At 42.1% G+C, this 17644-nt stretch overlaps 1 protein-coding gene across 1 annotated transcript in view; it reads left to right on the top strand.

Moving 5' to 3' along the window:
- Positions 1–17644, top strand: part of EDIL3 (EGF like repeats and discoidin domains 3) — a 1526861-nt gene that overhangs the window by 1088204 nt on the left and 421013 nt on the right. Inside the window, exon 8 of the mRNA XM_069224820.1 lies at positions 11362–11517. Coding sequence (XP_069080921.1) covers positions 11362–11517 — 156 coding nt within the window. The remainder of the gene's footprint in view (positions 1–11361; positions 11518–17644) is intronic.

Here is a 17644-nt window from a genome sequence, read left to right as displayed (position 1 = left end):
CCCGCCAGCCTGTTTCTGGCAGTGTCCACCGCCAGAACCAGGATGGCGGGAACGGGTGCCGTGGGGCCCCTGGGGGCCCCTGCACTGCCCATGCCACTGGCATGGGCAGTGCAGGGGCCCCCTAACAGGGCCCCACAAAGATTTTCACTGTCTGCTTTGCAGACAGTGAAAATCGCGACGGGTGCCACTGCACCCGTCGCACCCCTGCAACTCCGCCGGCTCCATTCCGAGCCGGCTTCATTGTTGAAGGGGCTTTCCCGCTGGGCCTGCAAGAGGCAGTGAAAGAAAAGAGTTGTTCAACGAAAAGGGAATTATAGAAAGAAGGATGGGGGATTTGATTAGGAGTTGATAGGGGGGAGTAACAAAGTGGAAATGAGAGTGAATGAAAAGCAGTGTGAGAAGACAAGGTTTGTACAGCTGTAAAGTGAATGGGCAGGAAAAAGGAGTAGAAGGAACAGTGGCTTCTGCCACTGAACAGGGGTGGCAGGGTGGCACGGGGCGGGACAGGTGAGGGTAAAAAATTTTTTTTAAACCCACTTACCTTCTCGGGGAAATGTGTTCGTCTCCCCTCGGTCCTCCCCCTCTTCCCAGCGGCACACAGGCTCCCAGTTAATCACGACGCTGCTGTCACCAGCGTGCACAATGATGGTCTGAGCGGCCGGCCTCGGTGCTTGGATAGGGAGTGGGAGCCTGTGCATGGTCTCCACTCGGCTGTGCAATACAGCCGGGTAGAAAACATGCAAAGTGCACATGTCTGTTTCACCAGCCCAACACGGCTGGCCAAACAGACGTACATTTTATTGTGCACATACCCTTCCTCCAGCCCTCTCCCAGCCATTCCAGCCCACCCCGCCCCACCCCTGACTCCCAGGAAAAATAAAATGATAATGACATAGCGGTATTATCATTTAATTTTTCCTTTTACAAAAATCCAGCAGCACAAGGCGCCTCCGCCTTAGCGGGGGAGATGCCCCTGATAAGCAAGAGAATAAACATTAGGTATGACAAAAGGAATAGGAATGTGGGCGGGCTGGAGAGAAGAGTGAATAAAGAAGCCAAACAGGGGAACTGGAATAGTGTTGGATTGTCAGAGAGACAGGTACACAATAACCTTTGCTGGAGAGATAAGACAGGGGGAGGCTGTTCAAAATGTTGAGAGCTGCCAGTGAGGAGCCGGTTCAAGGCAGCAAGACTGGTAGGTATGCAGTCCTACACAAATACAACCACTTGTACGGGAGCATTGCAAGCTTCCTTTCCATACACAAAACCACTACCCTACAGGCAGCAGCAGTGAGAGAAGAGGGCGAGATGAAGAGGGGCAAGGCTGAAGTGGAGTGAGATGAGGTTGCAGTAGAAAGAGGGGGTGGTAAAGCTGAGTGACTGGGGATGGTGGGTGGAAGTGTGAGGGGAATGAGACAGAGAGAGGGAGGCTGCTGAGGAAGGGAGAACAGGGGCTGTGGTGGACGGAGGGAAGTTGGGTAAAGAAGAGAGAGAAAGTCACGAAAAAGAGATGGGTTGAGGGAGAGGAATGAGGTAGAGACAGAAGGAGAAAACAGAAAGAGAGGAGGCAAATCAGGGAAAGAGGAGGATGAGACAAAGAAATTGAGGAAGAGTGAGGAGGATGAGGCAGAGAGAAAAGAAGTTGAGGCAGAGCGAAAGTAAGGTGAGGTGGATAGAAAGGAGGGCGAGTCAGAGAGAGCAAAAGTAATAAAACACTTTGGTACAACCCCCTAGAAAGAGAAGCATCGCTCCCACAGGAGGTAGAGTATGCAACTCGCCCCCCTGCAAGACCATCCAGCATGCCCAGAACCAGCACTGGGCAACTCCATTCGTCTTCACGGCCCACTCGTGCTTCTTCCTAGCCGACCCAGACCCGAATCCTGGAGCCGGGCTTGAGAAGCCAGAGAAGGAAAGGCAGGCAGCCTACTGCGAGACACGAGGAAACATGCTGTCACTGTCTCCTGGCAGGAGAGAGGACCATAAGGACGTCACACGCCTCTACTCCCGAGTCCACTGAGCATCAGGGGACGGCAGCAGCCTCCCCCACCAGCTAATAGTTCAGAATAACACGTTATTCTAAACATTTGAAAATTGTGGGACTGACTATAGAATAACTGTGACTACTGAATAGTTTGGCTCGTTTCTACATTCATTTTGGGCCTCTTCCATAAAATGTTAAGTCACACGCCCACTTTACCCTAAAATGTTGCTTTGAGAATAGCATTTAACTGGAGGGGTCAACTCTGCTGAAATGTTAATTCGGACCTAACCTAAAATACCGGTGCGCGCATGACATCTAGTGGTTACAAGGCATAACACGTTGTCAGCATCTAAGTTATTGAACCAAGCTAAACTGCCGCCTGGAATTCGACATGCCTTTTTCTGCCCCATATATTTGAGCAAACTATATAGAAATATCTTTATATTATTCCGAAACGAGTTTCTTGTGACAGTCAGGCAAGTCTGCCAAACCAAAATAAGTGGAGCTAGGGCCTTAAATGAGATAAATAAAAACTGAGGGTCCGTGAAGGATGCGGGTCCTATATATTAAAGGGCGTAGCTCAAACACATACACTAAAGTTAGCGTAGAATGGCACCCTACCAACACATTTGCACAGAATCACAACTGCAACCTGCACGCGTAACCATTGTCCTCTATGCCAGTGGTTCCCAACCTTTTGACTTCTGTGGACCCGCATGTTATCATTAATGGAACCCAGGGACCCCCACTAAACCATTATTGGAATCCAGGGACCCCCCCCCCCACTGAGTCATTATTGAAATCTGGGGACCTAATCTGTTAATATTATTTAATTTTCTAAGCAGTCGCGGACGCCCAGGGGTCCCCGGACCACAGGTTGGGAACCACTGCTCTATGCTTTGCAGAGAGGTTGCGGATTGGATTACATCATATTCTCAACACCTTTTTGCGTCTGACAGGCACTGATAACTCGCACCGCCTTCAGCCACAATTCTGGATGCGACTCATTTCCAATTATGCAATAGCCAGGAGCAAACACTCTTAGCAAATGCAAAATTAAGAACATCATGTGAAACACATAAGAGGAACTACATCGATTACCTTAACGTGCTTTTTACACTCCGTTCAGAAATTGGTTAGTGTTTTTGCTTGAAAAGTTAAGGCCATGAATACAGGGCCAGAAAGGTATTTCGATGTCCGTTTTAAATTACTACCCGGCCTGAGACCCAGAGGGGCCCTGCCCACTCAAAGCCTTGAGTGTAGCCTTTCAGAAACAGCTTCAATTTAAACTTAAATTGGTGTCAATTTCCTCTCTGACCACTGGGTCTGTATCGTATTGCAGTACTCCCCGCCAGTTTTAAAAATCTCTGCGGCTCTTTATGCCATAGTAACAAAACTTGCAGTTTTCGAAATAAGAGAGCTTTCTTTGCACATTTATTGTTGTTATTAGTAATAGGAAATAAAGCAAACCCTGTTTGCACAAGGGCAAGCATAAGGCATACTGCTTTCCTGATATTGTTCTGTGCACATCTTATAGTAGGTGAATGTTGTGAGAGGACGGGTCTGACCATCTGGTCCGCCCTGATTTTTTTCTTTTGCATCACCTGGTTTTTGACCTTTTATTGTGAGGGAGCCTCATAGTTAGGGACTCACCCACAGTAAACTCGTGGTAAAATGGACTGCACATGTTTACTGCCAGTGCCACCTTATCAAGGAAAGGCTGCTGTTGTACAGCAAGGGTTGGAGGCCAAGGGCTGGCTACATGTGATTACGTGTGTACATGCATGTTCTCCAGTGTGAGGTCTGCATGGTGAGGATTCCTACTGCGCCTTGGCGGAGAAGGGACCATGCAATGTTGGTGGTGACCTGGAGTAGACCTTGTGGGATGAGTGTACACATGTGAGGGCTAGTCAGTGTGCCTTCTGTATTGAATGTAGTGACACTCCAAAATATGACTATATAATCCTGCTTTGACGTGATAAGCAAGGTGGAGATTTGTGTGTGTAGAGCCTGACAAAGTGATCATTTTCAATGCTTTAATTAGTACATACAACAATGTGCTCTCTTTTTTTGCAGCTAGGTCCCTAGATTTCCTTCTAATTACACCTGTGTGTCTCAATATCTTTATAACCTTCACCACCAAGATTATACATTTTCAGCTGTTTAAAATTATAGAAATCCATCTGTGCCTCAAATTATGGACATAATAATAATAATCTAATGCATGCAGTGGCTATGCTATTGCAGGAGCCTGTACTCATGGAATTTACTCACTACACCATTCCATTGGCCAAAATCACTGATATTGCCACTTAGACGATTTACAAACTGCTCAGATATCCGCCTAGCTTTCTTCCTTCACTTCACGTTGGAGTTAATGGGCCAAGGTGACTCCCAGATACCAAATCTGAAAAGTCTCAAACTAGAATTGAAGTCACCCTTGCCTCTAGATCAGCCAGTGTCTTTAGAAAAGTCACACGTCATTCCCCAAAATTCTTTATATGTTTGGCTAATCCTCACTTCTTTACCAGCTCCCAAATCTACACGCGCCTCTCCATATGCCTCTGTCCTCTTCTGAAGAATATCTTCCTATATCAACTCAGCTCCATTTCCTTTCTCATCAAGTTAAAATGAGACCTCAACACCCCTGTCCTCGACCAGACTTTCCAGGCCTACAATCCAGTGTTTTTATGAATCCTGCCACTTGGCACATTTACATTTGCTGTACTATAAATCCTGCAATCAAAGTGCAATTATGACACGTAAATGCTCATCATTAACAATCATTTGCAAATTGTTGTCAGTTTTCATGTCCCACTGCTCAGAGCATCATGGATCATCAATTACCTTCAGGCAGAAATCCAAACTGCAGCTGTTGCGTGCCATATGATACTATCTTCGGTCTTCTAAACGCTAATAATTTAAATTAAAAACAAATACAATATGTTCTGTACTTCAAAACATCTGAAACACATGAATGGATAGATCGTTGTCCTTGCTGCTTGCTGTTTGAAATGAACATTGTTTAATGTTTCTCTTCCAAAAGAATAAATCGTAAACATGGCCACTCAAATACTCAAATACTGGCAGGGCCATTTCAGCGGCAATGAAAACATCCATTTCCTGGTAAGTGTAGGTACAACAATCCTGCCCCATGAAACAAAGCATTGGGATCTGCCAAAGGGAAATGTCAAGCCCATCATTAGGCTGCTCCTCTCTATTTAATTTGTCATTTTATTTCGGACTCCTTTTATTACTAATTACTCCTGTAACACTCGCGGGTTGAAGTAATAAACCGACCCCCTCTTTGAAATGAAATGCCAGCACTTCATCCTTCAGTGGCCTCAGTCCACTCCATCAGTGATTTGTCGGAGGAAGTGTACATTTCAATGACCACACTTATAATGCTAGTATTACAACGATCTCTTGTAATTCAGTGAAGAGAAGCAATCACATTGTTTTCGTTACACGTCTTGCCTTTCTGTAATTATTGTGCTCCAGAGCACTTATTAGCAGCTGATTTGTCATTTCCGAATATATTTTTTAATATATACTAAGTGCCTTTGTATTGGGGACGCTATATGTTTTTTGTATGTCCAAAGGTTCACTTCCTAATCATAGAGACCAGACAAAAAGGCTCTCTTTACATGTGGCAGTATGCCACCCGGATCGGTACTTCTAGGTGAAGTTTTGCCACTTTCAATTCTGAGTTGCCCAGTGAATATGGGTAGAAAATGACCAGGAGCGAAATGACAAATTACAGAAAATGCCACAGGGGCACAATAGGCATGGACGCATGCTTTGTGCTCCCCGGGGCACTTTGATATTACTGAAGGGCCCACAGACGCTTCTGCTGTCCAGTCTGTAAAACAGACAATGTCAAGAGGGTGTTCCCTCATTTGCATGGCGGTGTGACCCTATACAAATGAGGGAGTCTCTTTGTGTATGCACCTGCGCCCTATAAGGGACATGGGTGTGTTGAAGCAGATATGCTAACTAGGACAATTATTAATGATTTATATGTTATTACTAATGAGAAAATGTGTAGAGAAATTAATCATAGAAAATAATGTGCATGTTTTAAAAATTTGACCTCGGGGTATGATCACCATGTGTACTAAAACAACTGAAATAGTACGCAATAATGAAAATATATGAGAAAAATTTAATAATATGTCATAATGAGATGTATAACCTATGTTTTACATTAATTTATAGTACTATGTTAGCTGAACTAAAGCCTAGTTCCACTGGGCCTCGCACACTCGAAACATGGAAAAACCAAACACCTTGCAAGGGACTGGATAGTGCTGTAAACAACCTTGACCCATTCGAAGTTCAAGTTACTTAGATAGAATGTTCTGCAATGTACCGGCGGACAGGAGATGTTGAAGACAATTTGCTACAATTATGTGTAGAGCAGTCTAAATGTACTTTCCCAGCACTTGAACAATAGAGGCACTGACTGAAGACCCATATGCAACAATTTTGATACCTGAAGGGCCGGAAGATGAGGACATCCTATGAAAAACCAATCCGCATCTTGTGAACGGGGACATATGAAAATTAGTAGATTTGGTAAAAAAACTATAGGTGAAAATCATATCTGCTGACTGACTGACCAATTAGCAATTAGGGGTATGGACTGGGAGTCCCTAATAAAATGTCATGACAAGGCGCGAAAGATCAGAGTTGCGGGGAGAAAATTGATGACGTCAGGAGACGCTGTCCGAGGTGCTGATATTGGGCTTATGTTCCATGAGCCTGATTCCCTATTTTGACAAATGGATGACCTGAAGACGGAGACTGACTTGTCTGATCCATGTTGCATAGGTAGCTATAAAAATGTAAATGACGATTTTATGCCTTTTTTTATAAGTACCAACTGCGCTGATTACAGATCTCCTCAGCTAGGTAGATTTTTCAAAATAAATGTTTTCTCCAAATTGTTTTTGCATGAAAACCCACATACTAATGCTAATCTTGGTTATGTAGGCTGTTGAGGGTGACGTTGACAGTGACAATTGACTAACAAACTTAATTGCTGAACTTCACTATCAATGCTAATATTGAAGCTTATGGAATTATCTTTACGTATATGTTTTCTTAAGTGATGATGTTTAATTAATGAATTAATAAATTGTATAAAGTTCTAACTAACAGATGATTTAGATTTGTAAGCAATAGAAAACTAAAAATTGTTAACTCTTTACCGAGTTGTGGTTATTCATAAGTAGATGGGTTTGAAGGTGATTAACTAAAATTGTTTCATGATTATTGATGTTGTTTAGTGTTCAATGGTCACTGCATGACTAGGATACTCCATGCAATTCAAAAGGTTAATCGACCTATACGCATCCCCTTGTAAGTTAACTTACTAAGGACCAGGCGCGCTATCAGGTGCAAAGACAAAGAAGCTCTCAGGAGGTACACTAAAAGTGTACCACAAAAAGGTGGTGAGCTGTCAGTGCACCCCCTGATGGCAGACCTCAGGAGGGGAAGAAGGAGTCCAGTGGCCCCCTCAGATGTCCCCTTGCAGGCGAGTGCAGTCACTCACTGCACTTGCTTACAAAGGGATCTCTAATCTCTCTTAAAAGTGCAGGGTGGTTGCTACCTGAACAGTGAAACACATGCGCTTTGATGCAGCCACCCCATATTTCACTTGAAAGTGCTGCCCCTAGGGCAGCATGTGTTCGCGCTGCCCTGGGGCAGCACATTCACTGAAATAGTGTGTACTTTCCCTGTTAGCGCACGGCACACCTTAGCTGTGCACCGTGGCACAACCAGGAAAAATGCACCCTATTTGTAATGGGGCCTCATGTGAGCAAAATCAGTAAATAAGCGGTAATGTGCAGCAACAATGTCCTGTCCAGCTACCCCTCTCATTGCAGAGCTGCTCCATGGACTAGATTCTTGCCCCCAACACTACCATTGTGATATTTCAGCTGTGTGCTCCTTCTCACGGGAGAGTTGCTACTACACCCTCAATCAGGATTGTATTTTTCTGTGTGGAAATACTTCCCTTGTTTAACTGTTTTATTTATTCATTACCATTAGGTATCATACCTCGTGAGTATCTAATCTGATTTGATTTGATCTTTGCAATTGGTGAATTCCCACCACCTTGCATGCTGTAATTCATTTAAGGGCAAAAGTAGGTATCTCTTTGTTCCCCAATGCAGTTGGCCTAAGCTCTTTTTAGGTTCCCCACTCTTACTGTGATTTGTATTTTCTTAGCTCCTTTAGTTTCAAGTACTGAAGAGGCCCTTGTTTCCATCGTAGGGTTGAAACGCTGTTGATTCTCTTTGCAAGCAAACCACTTGTCAGTTCATAAATGTGTTGATACACAACTATGTGCCTGTTGTAATGGAATACAATTATATGGTTATTTGCATACTCACATAGCAATATATTTCACTATTTCACTCGCAAGTTTGATCGTGGTTGTTCCTCACATGTGGGCTGGCTGCACTTGCTTCATCCGGGTATTGTCCCTAAGATGCTATTTAGGATGTAAATAAATCTGCTCTTCCCGCTGAGACCTAGTGTTTGAACATCTGCATTATTTTTGTAAATTGTACTATTTACAGTAATTTTCATGTTCTCATCCAATTTCTTAGCTACAAATGAGTTCTGAGTGAACCACTGTGATTGGTTGTATATGTATTACCAAGGTTCACATGGACATTTGGATTGCTTTTTTTTGTTAAACATATATGGCGCGGTCCACATCCGCAAGGGCATTTGATATTATCGCTTCCCCGTTCGCGCGTTCCTCTTGTTTTTTCTTTCACACTATCATGTCAGATAGAGAAGCTCCCCTTTATACTGATGAATCTGATGAACATTTAGCAAAGGTGATTAGTGGACTCCTTACTTTTTACTTCTAGTACACCTACAATATTCAATTTTAAACAAGTCCTATTAGCAAAATTACAGAAAGCAAAAAAGAAGCATTTAAGTACAGATCTTTATGCTTATTTGCTTACAGAATATTTTAAAGAAGATATAATACTTCGAGGCCTTCGGGTCTGCAACGTACCTGGAATTGTTTGCGAAGATAAGTTGCTCAGGGGCAGGTTTACCCACCTCACCATGAGCTGCTTTAGGCACTGGATGGTGTTGGGCATTGAAACGGCCTTAGGACACAGTAAAGAATTAATGAAGGAAACTGCTGAGTTAAAAAAAAAACTAAAAAAAAACTCCTAGGTACAGACAACGTGGAAGAGAAAGCAGACATGGAAAGGCTTAATTAGTCCATTGACAAGTTCAATATGATCAAACTAAAAAAGAAAGCAGAGAAGGTGACTAAAAATACTAAAATAATAAAAACTTTACTAAAGAAAATGCATACCCTTGTCTTCAAGACGAGTACTAAACACAAACTCATAATTCCAACAAGACACAAACTTGGGGTCGATTAAAGAACAAAGCATAGTCACTTTCGTTGACTCCTGTGCAAGATCTGATGACGCTGACTCTTTAGGAGGTCCTAGTATTAGCCCAGCGACAAGGGACAGGGGTTTCTTTTGGGATCAGGAGAGGTAGAAAGGGTGGGGGGGGGGCAATAGAACCAAAATCCTGGGAATCGGCAAAGACGCCCGAAGTATTATGGATGAAGTACGAAGGGACCCTAAATATACTCGTCGTTGATCCAGATATTTTGAGTATTCAGACCATTGTCATATTTAGTTTCTCGAAGCACATTTTGTCTTCTGAAGAGATGTCACTGCTCAGAAAAGGACATGTATTATTTCATCCCTGGTCGGCTCCTTATGACTTTCCTCCTGCGTCGCCTCTATGGGCCTCTCACTTTTGCTTTAATGATGTTCCTGTTGTCTGAAACGCACGTGCACTCCGCACCTCCTTTGCACCCTCTGTCAGGCACACTTGGAAGGCTTCACGCTCCAAGCCTCGCGGAATCAGGCCACCATCTTTATCACCGGCGTGCTTGTGCGGATGCGTTCCAGTCAGTGACAGTACATTGTTCCCACGCTCCCAGCGCCCCCCTGTGTAGCAGAGCTGCTCCATGGTCTGGATTCTTGCCCACAATGGCTCCACCGTGATCTTTGAGCCTTGTGCTCCATTCTCTTGGGCGAATCACTGCTATACCGTCAATCACAACCATATATTTTTTGTGGGGAAATACTTCCCCTGCTTAATTGTTTCCTTTCCTCATTACCATTAGGTATCATACCCCAGAGTATTTAACCTAATTTTATTTGGTTCATGCACTTTTTGACTTCCCACCAGTTTGCATGCTGTAATTCACAGCCTGCGATAATATTTGAATTCATTTCGTGGCAAAAGTAGTTGTTTGTCTACCCTCCTGTTCAGTTGGCCTAAGCTCTTAGTCAGTTCCCTACCCTTACCTGTACTTTGAATTTTCTTAGGTCCCCAAGGCCATCTCAATTCCTGAAGAGACCCTTTTATCCATTGTAGGGTTGAAACGCTGTCAACTCTTTGCAAGCAAGCCACCTGTCATTTCCTAAATGATGTGTTAATGGGCAACTACGAGCCTGTCTAATGGAATAGAATTATCTGGTTGCTTTCATACCAACATAACAACGTATTTAACTTTTTCACTTTTTTTGGCTGTGGTTTTTCCTCATGGGGTGTTACTTTTCACTTATTACGTCCAAACATGGACTCTAAGATGCGAATTATGATGTAAATAAATCTGCTTTATCCGCTGGAACATACTGGTTCAACATCCGTATTTAAAAACAAAATGTATTCTATTTACAGTGATTTTGCTGTTCTCATCTCATATTTTAGCTACAACTGAGTTCTGTGTGAACCATTGTGATTGGTTGTACGAAAATGTAAAGCAATATATTAATTAATTTTATGTTAAATAGCTATGTTTGCACATATATTTTCGATGTCATTGTAAGTGTCAAGGCGTTTGGGCTCAGGGCTATTCAAAATACAGCGCGTCCCTATAGTCTTTCCTTCTTCTTAGGTCAATGTACTGAGAACCAATGAATTGTGCAAGAATCAACATCTGTAACATCGGTCATAAGAATTGGTGGTGATCGAGGTTTTTAGTAAATCTACATTCTATATGTAGTTGTTTACATTTCAAGGTTTTTGTCTGCGGGTTATTTATTGGTTTGCTTTTTTATGTGTCACATTACGCCGTTCACTCAGTGATGGCGACGCTTTTTTAATTTGCGCTCAATTAGCTGAAAAGTACTTTTTCCTCAAATAATGCCACTGTTTTGGTAATCATTGAGATAGACAGTACTCCCATTTGTGACAGGAAATGTCTGATTTATTATCAAATATTGCTCTCATTGAAGGAAAAGTTATATATTTAGTGAACATGACCAGGTTGTGAAACCCATAGTTTTCAGCTTTTTATTGTGTTATTTCAGATAAACCTGCAACGAAAAATGAGGGTTACTGGAGTAATAACACAAGGAGCCAAGAGGATCGGAAGTCCAGAATACATAAAGTCTTATAAAATTGCATACAGCAACGATGGGAAGTCATGGGCCACCTACAAAATTAAAGGAGGCAAAGATGACCTGGTAAGCGTGAGCCAAACATTTTTTTCAATGTGACATCTTGGCCCAAAATTCTACAGACGTTACATTTCTACTCCGTCTGCGTATAGTCACCTCATGGTATCCACTCCAATGTGTGAATCATAGATTTATTCATGGATTAGCGATTTTAGTAAACTATATTACAGTGTTATTTTATTTTACAAGTAGTGTTTAGATAATGTGTTTGCTACAGATGTATGCAGAGCAATAAATTCATCTTGGTGTGCTGATCGGCAAAGGGAAGTTTGATAAACAGAATTTTAAAAAGGAAGACTTAATCCAGACAAAAAGAACTGCAAAAACATCTTATCTTTTACATACATTAGATTGTGCCACGTGTTTTCGTCTACAGGTTCATCCTTACCTATTTTTTCCATTCTAACAACAAATGTCTCCCACTAACTGTACTGGCTTTCTTATCCCCACTACTGCCCTTTATCTCAGGTGTAGCCTTAGTTTTTTTCTTTTTATCCCAGTCTGCTCCTATTCAAAGGAACCCTGCAAATTATAAACCTAGTAATCCGAGAAACGCCCTTGTTGAGCCCCAAGACAGAGATGACCTCAAAGTTGCCTCCACCCAAAGTTTTAATGGGATACCTCCTTGATTTTGTGGGCAGTGGCTGCGCCCACGGTTGAGACCTGACCTCCTATCATGCTGTCAATCAAGACTAGGTTCCTGTTGTTGCATAGACCGCATATATGTTTATTACATTGTTTGAAAGGATGACCATGTTCAATGTTATCGTTGGATTGGGTTTAGACCAATCATAACAACTTAAGTCTGTCTTGTTTTTGCTGATATACTGTTCTTACATGCATATAGTGGGTGCAAAATCTGTGATAGAATTGTTAAAATAATAAAGGTCAATTGAATCAAAGGTTTGCAGCTAAAAGGTAAGACACTGTGGAATACACCTGATGTTGTCAGGAGTGTTATCCTGAGAATAGATGGTCATGGTTGAGAGAAGGAGGTTCAGAAGTATAATTTACATGCAAGTCCCTAGTATATGGTACTGCATGTACCAAGGACAGGTAAAATAACTGCCACTGGCAAGCAGTGGGACTCATTGTGCACCCAATTTAAGTATCCTTTTAAAACATGCCTCAGGCCTCTCACTGCAGCCTGTAGGGCAGTTTTAAACAGTCTTTTCAATCTGACAAAATAAATCTTTTCCCAGGCCTTAACCTTCCTGTTTAATTCTCGAGTCTGCCCGAAGGTGGGCCCTAAATTCTTGTAGGGAAGGGAGCATGGTACTTGAAAATTAGTACTCGTCCTGGCAGTGAAAAACTCCTGAACTCAATGTTCCCCCGTCAAGAATGTGTATTAGGCCCATACAGTGAAAAATGGAACCTGGGTTTAGCTGAAACAGGGTCTTCCTTGCAGTATGGCTGTGGAGTAGCTGTACTCTGCTCTGATTAGATTTCAAAGGACCTTGCCCACAAAGGAACCAGACACCAGGTCTGCTCTTTCATTTGTCCTCCTAGACAGTTTGGATAGATACCTAGCGAAAGGGCAAGAACTGATCGGAACCAGTTTTTGGGGTAGGTCATGGAAACCCCCACACTATGGCTGGCACCAGGTATAAACATAGGACCTTCAGAACCGCTCAGGAACAATCCTAGACCTGTGGAAGATTCACAAGAAGGACTGCCCAGCTGCTGAAAAGATTGTCTTGCCATCTGACAAAGGATGCTGCCTAGAGTGATTCCAAGTGTCATTTGCCCGAACTTTGTGAAGAACAAGGAACACAACAAGCTTCTAGAGGCTTGCCTTGAAACAGCCCAGTTGACCAGCAAAACTAGACCTGAGCCCTACTGCTGGCCTTTGCTGGACTGAGTCTTGATCCCCAAGGGTTTCCCCTGCCCCTGATCCTGGACCCCTGGCGGACATCAGGCCACTTCTACCTACATAACCAAAGGTTCCATCAGATCCAGCAGAAAGCAACACCGGGCCCTGCAAAGCCGTGCTATGCCGTACCTAAAGCTTCACTGGATCTGACGCCAAGCAGCATGAAGCTCTGCAAAGCCTTGCTGCCTAGCTGAAAGCTCCATCGGAACCAACACTGAACGATGTGAAACCCCAAAAAAGCCTCACCGCACAGCTGAAAGTTACATCAGAACAGATGCAGAGCACGTTAAAACTAGCAAAGCAACATTGCTTGGGCCATGCATCAAAGACATAAGGTACTAGTCCTGACTGGGCAAACTCACTTCCATTGCAGTCAGAGCTTATGACTTTGTCCCAGTTCAGGGCAGCCAGATACCCACAGCAGGCCCTTTACTCCTTTTGGCACTATTTTCGTCTAAAACTTTAAAAATCAATATCTCCTCTTCTACGAATTAGATATTGATTATTCTGGTGTCATTTAATTTATTAAAATGCACTATATTTTGTCAATTAGTTTGGTGTGTTTTCACTTTATTACTGTTTGAGTACTGCATAAATAACTCACACTTTGCACTCAGCATTAAATTTTAATTCTTTACATAGCAAACTAGACATTCCTTCTGACTCCCAAACAAAAGTTATCATTTATTAAAATGTAATAAGGGAACACAATGTTATCCTAGGAGAGAGGTAGACGGTGCAGTAGCCAAAAATGAATGTATGAATTTTTCAATGTCAGGACATGCAGAGCTTAAAAGTGCATATCTAACTATTTAAATACATTGCACCCTGCTCTCTGGCTGTTTAGTACCCACCCTACAGGATACACATATGTATTAAGAAGAAAGGTTCAAGTCTGGCAAATTGTTCATTTTTCGAGGTCAAAATGGCAGTTTAAAACTGCACACACAGGCTGAAATGGCAAACATAAGGCAATTTCTAAGGGCTACTTAAGTGGGTGGCACAATGAGTGCTGCAAGCTCACTGATGGCATTTAATGTACATGCCCTGGGTACATGTTGTACCACTTGACTAATGACTTATAAGTAAAGTAAAAGCAGAAATTGTGTCTAAGCCAATTTCACCATCTTTAAAAGAGAGAGCACAAACACTCTAGCACCATTCCTTGGGGCAGCAAATACGGGTTCAGAAAACAGGACGGTTGAGGCAAAAGTTTCACACTTATGTATATATTAATGAATTTGTGTGCAGTGTTGTACTTTCACGTTTTAAAACTACTGAATGAACAAAGAGTTATTGAGTGTTATTTTTTTTATTGTGCCGAGTACTGAGGTTTTTATACAACAGCACCTCCGAGTAAGCCTTGATCTGTTAAGTCTCAATACCCCGAGATTGCAGTTGAAAAAAGTGTTACTTGACTTCCAGTGTAGGGACCCACAAAATGGGGCTCCAAATGCATCACAATCAATAGTCTGTGGTTGTTTGGTTGTTTCAGCTGGGACCCGGTCCTTCTGGCGGTCCTGGGACTCTCAAATTCGGATTTCTCTTTATCATTTACATTTTCCCATTCCCATCCTGGTTTCTGTAACTTGTTTCAATCAAGTCCCACATACACAATAGTGGCCTATTTTTTAGATAACATCCTATGCTATGTTTAAGGGGCTACAGTTACAATAAAAGGGTTTGCTGTTCAGTTCTTAGCCCCTCCTGGGAGCTTGCTACATGTCATAGCAAATATAAATTAAATGATCAGTACAAAAAAAATACAAAAAAGAAAATAAGTCAGTGATGAGGATTCCCATATGAATTGTATTAGTGTGCATCCTTCTTTAACAAGGCCCACTGAGAATTATTGATTGTTAGACACCATAAGGGCTCTTCTTAAAAGCTACCATTGTGGTAGTGCCTGAGAGGTGCAAAAGCCAAATGAGATGATAACAATCAATGCGAGAGGGTGCTGGAGTTTCGTTTAATTTAGAGAGTCCACGAAATAGATAGAAATGGAAAAGCGTTTCTTATTTTCTGGGCAATTAAGTGAACTGCTTGATGGCAATCACTATTTTTCTCCCATCCACAACATACAGTATGCAAGAAGCTTAATATCATTTTTGAGGCTTCTGTTGCACTTTACAAGACAGACACGATGTAAATGCCACTGCCGTGTACTTTGTTGTGACTTCTACACAGCAAGTGGAGATGCTGTTGGCATAAAACTACCTTACAAGACGGGTATATAATCCATTTATCAAGTGCTCTGGTATATTTCTTTAATGACAAAGACAAGCGACTGGTGTGGTTACAGCACCTTTGATAACCTGGTTAGGGAAGTATGAACTTGCGGACTAAAATGTGTGCAGATGCAGGACATTAATGAGGGCATGCAATGAGAGCGGACAGCATGTCCCATTACTAAACGTAAACAGGCCCTGCAAACACCAGCAAGAAAAGAGCGTAAGATCAGAATAGAGAGCAAGAAGAACCGAAGTCACCAATTAATCCTTTATTGATTGCTTAAGCTTTCTTTTATCAAGGGTTACTTGCATTGTTTTCTCTAAATTAAAAAAACAATCCCTAGTTGGATGAGTTTGATTTGATTCGTGCATATTGTTCTGTGGGTTGATATAAGCCGTCACTGCATACTTAATTTTTGTCCTTTATGTAATGTGAATTTTAAGTATTAATTTTCAATGTTTCATCGAAAAGGCATCGGGTCACTCTTCCTTTTTAACTGAATAATATATTTGTATACATCTGACCACTCATACTGCCCACGCCACCTCTAGCGTTTTGACTATCAAATTATTTCGAGCACACACTCTCATGGCTTTCTCTAAGTTGTACATAGAGATGATTCACCTTGGGTCACTGCTAGTTATTTCATCCTGTAATTATCCTGCCCATAAAAATATAGGCATTTTTATTTTACCTATGCCCTTTTCTAAATAGGGTTCTGTTTTCTATCTACTAGTTTAGAGGTTGTGAAGGAGGCAACAAAGAGATCACCAGAGAGGCTGACATTGATCACACCTCAAATTCAAGCATGCTCTCTCTCAGTGAAAAGGAATGCTTGGCTGCAGTCTCTAAATTAAGTCCTAAGGGATCTAAGGTTTCTCCTAGCAGTCACAGCATGCTTTTTGGATTTTAGAAAATATATTTTTGAAATTCAGCTGCCACCTCCATACCTTATGTTTTTTCCCTCTAAAATCACATTCTGTATCTTTCCCATACAGGCTAACCATAACCGAAGTAAAAATTACATATAACCAATCAAGGTAACTTCCATACCCTCATATGCTTTTATTGCTAACTCAGTATCTTCATACTGTAAACTATTTTTTATTGCATTGTTTTTTTTCTCAATGTCAGAGTGCTAGAAAAGGATTGAGTAGGTTTTGAGGTAGAGCGTAATAATGGGAGTCATTCTTGTCATGAACACCCCCATCCAGAGAGCTGGGCACTTTCAGAAGTTCTAGTTTAGAACGTGAAGGCCTGATTGAAATGTCCATCTTTCATCTCTGTTTGATAATATCTTGTTGTAGTTTCAACACTGGTTTATTCTCTGTTCCAGGTCTAAGGAACCTCTTGTTTCTGGGCTTTTAAGTTGGTTTCTTATTGGTTTACCAATGAGGTAGACCTTGGATTGTGCAGTGGTTAAAGTATGGTTTTCTAAATACCAGAACTTGTGTGTTATATCTATTAAGGGGTAGACTGTTCTCTTACTGACATTCTTCCTTGAGGTATCCGAAGATTTTCCTGGAATTTCCAATGGGAAGTGTTAGAAATGGGGTTTCTGGTTGGCTAGGGTATGCACCTCAGCCAGGCAGAACTTACCCACTCTAGTCAGGGCAAGGGAGTTACACGTCCAAGATAACCCCTGCTCACCCCCTTGGTAGCTTGGCACGAGCAGTCAGACTTAACCCGGAGGCAATGTGTAAAGCGTTTGCACAACACACACACGCATGTGACGCAATATCCCCACCACAAAGGAATCACAACACCAGATTATATGAAAATATACTGTACTGTACACAACGTAATTATTAGACCAACATCACATAACAGTACTATCCTGCTACCTTAGCAGTTGTCAGAACGTTACACATTAGTTACCCTGCAAACTAGCAGTAGTCACACATAACACACAGGTTACTCAGTATTCTGCAACATAAGCAGTAGTCAGGAAACACGTTATCACATTAGCACACTTGTCATAAGAATATCATAAAACGCCCATAGTAGGAACATTAGAAAACCTATGGC

This window comes from Pleurodeles waltl, chromosome 1_1 (genome assembly GCF_031143425.1).
Source record: "Pleurodeles waltl isolate 20211129_DDA chromosome 1_1, aPleWal1.hap1.20221129, whole genome shotgun sequence".
NCBI lineage: Eukaryota > Metazoa > Chordata > Amphibia > Caudata > Salamandridae > Pleurodeles > Pleurodeles waltl.
The sequence above is the reverse complement of the archived record's forward strand: the minus strand, read 5'-3'. Positions and strand labels throughout refer to the sequence as shown.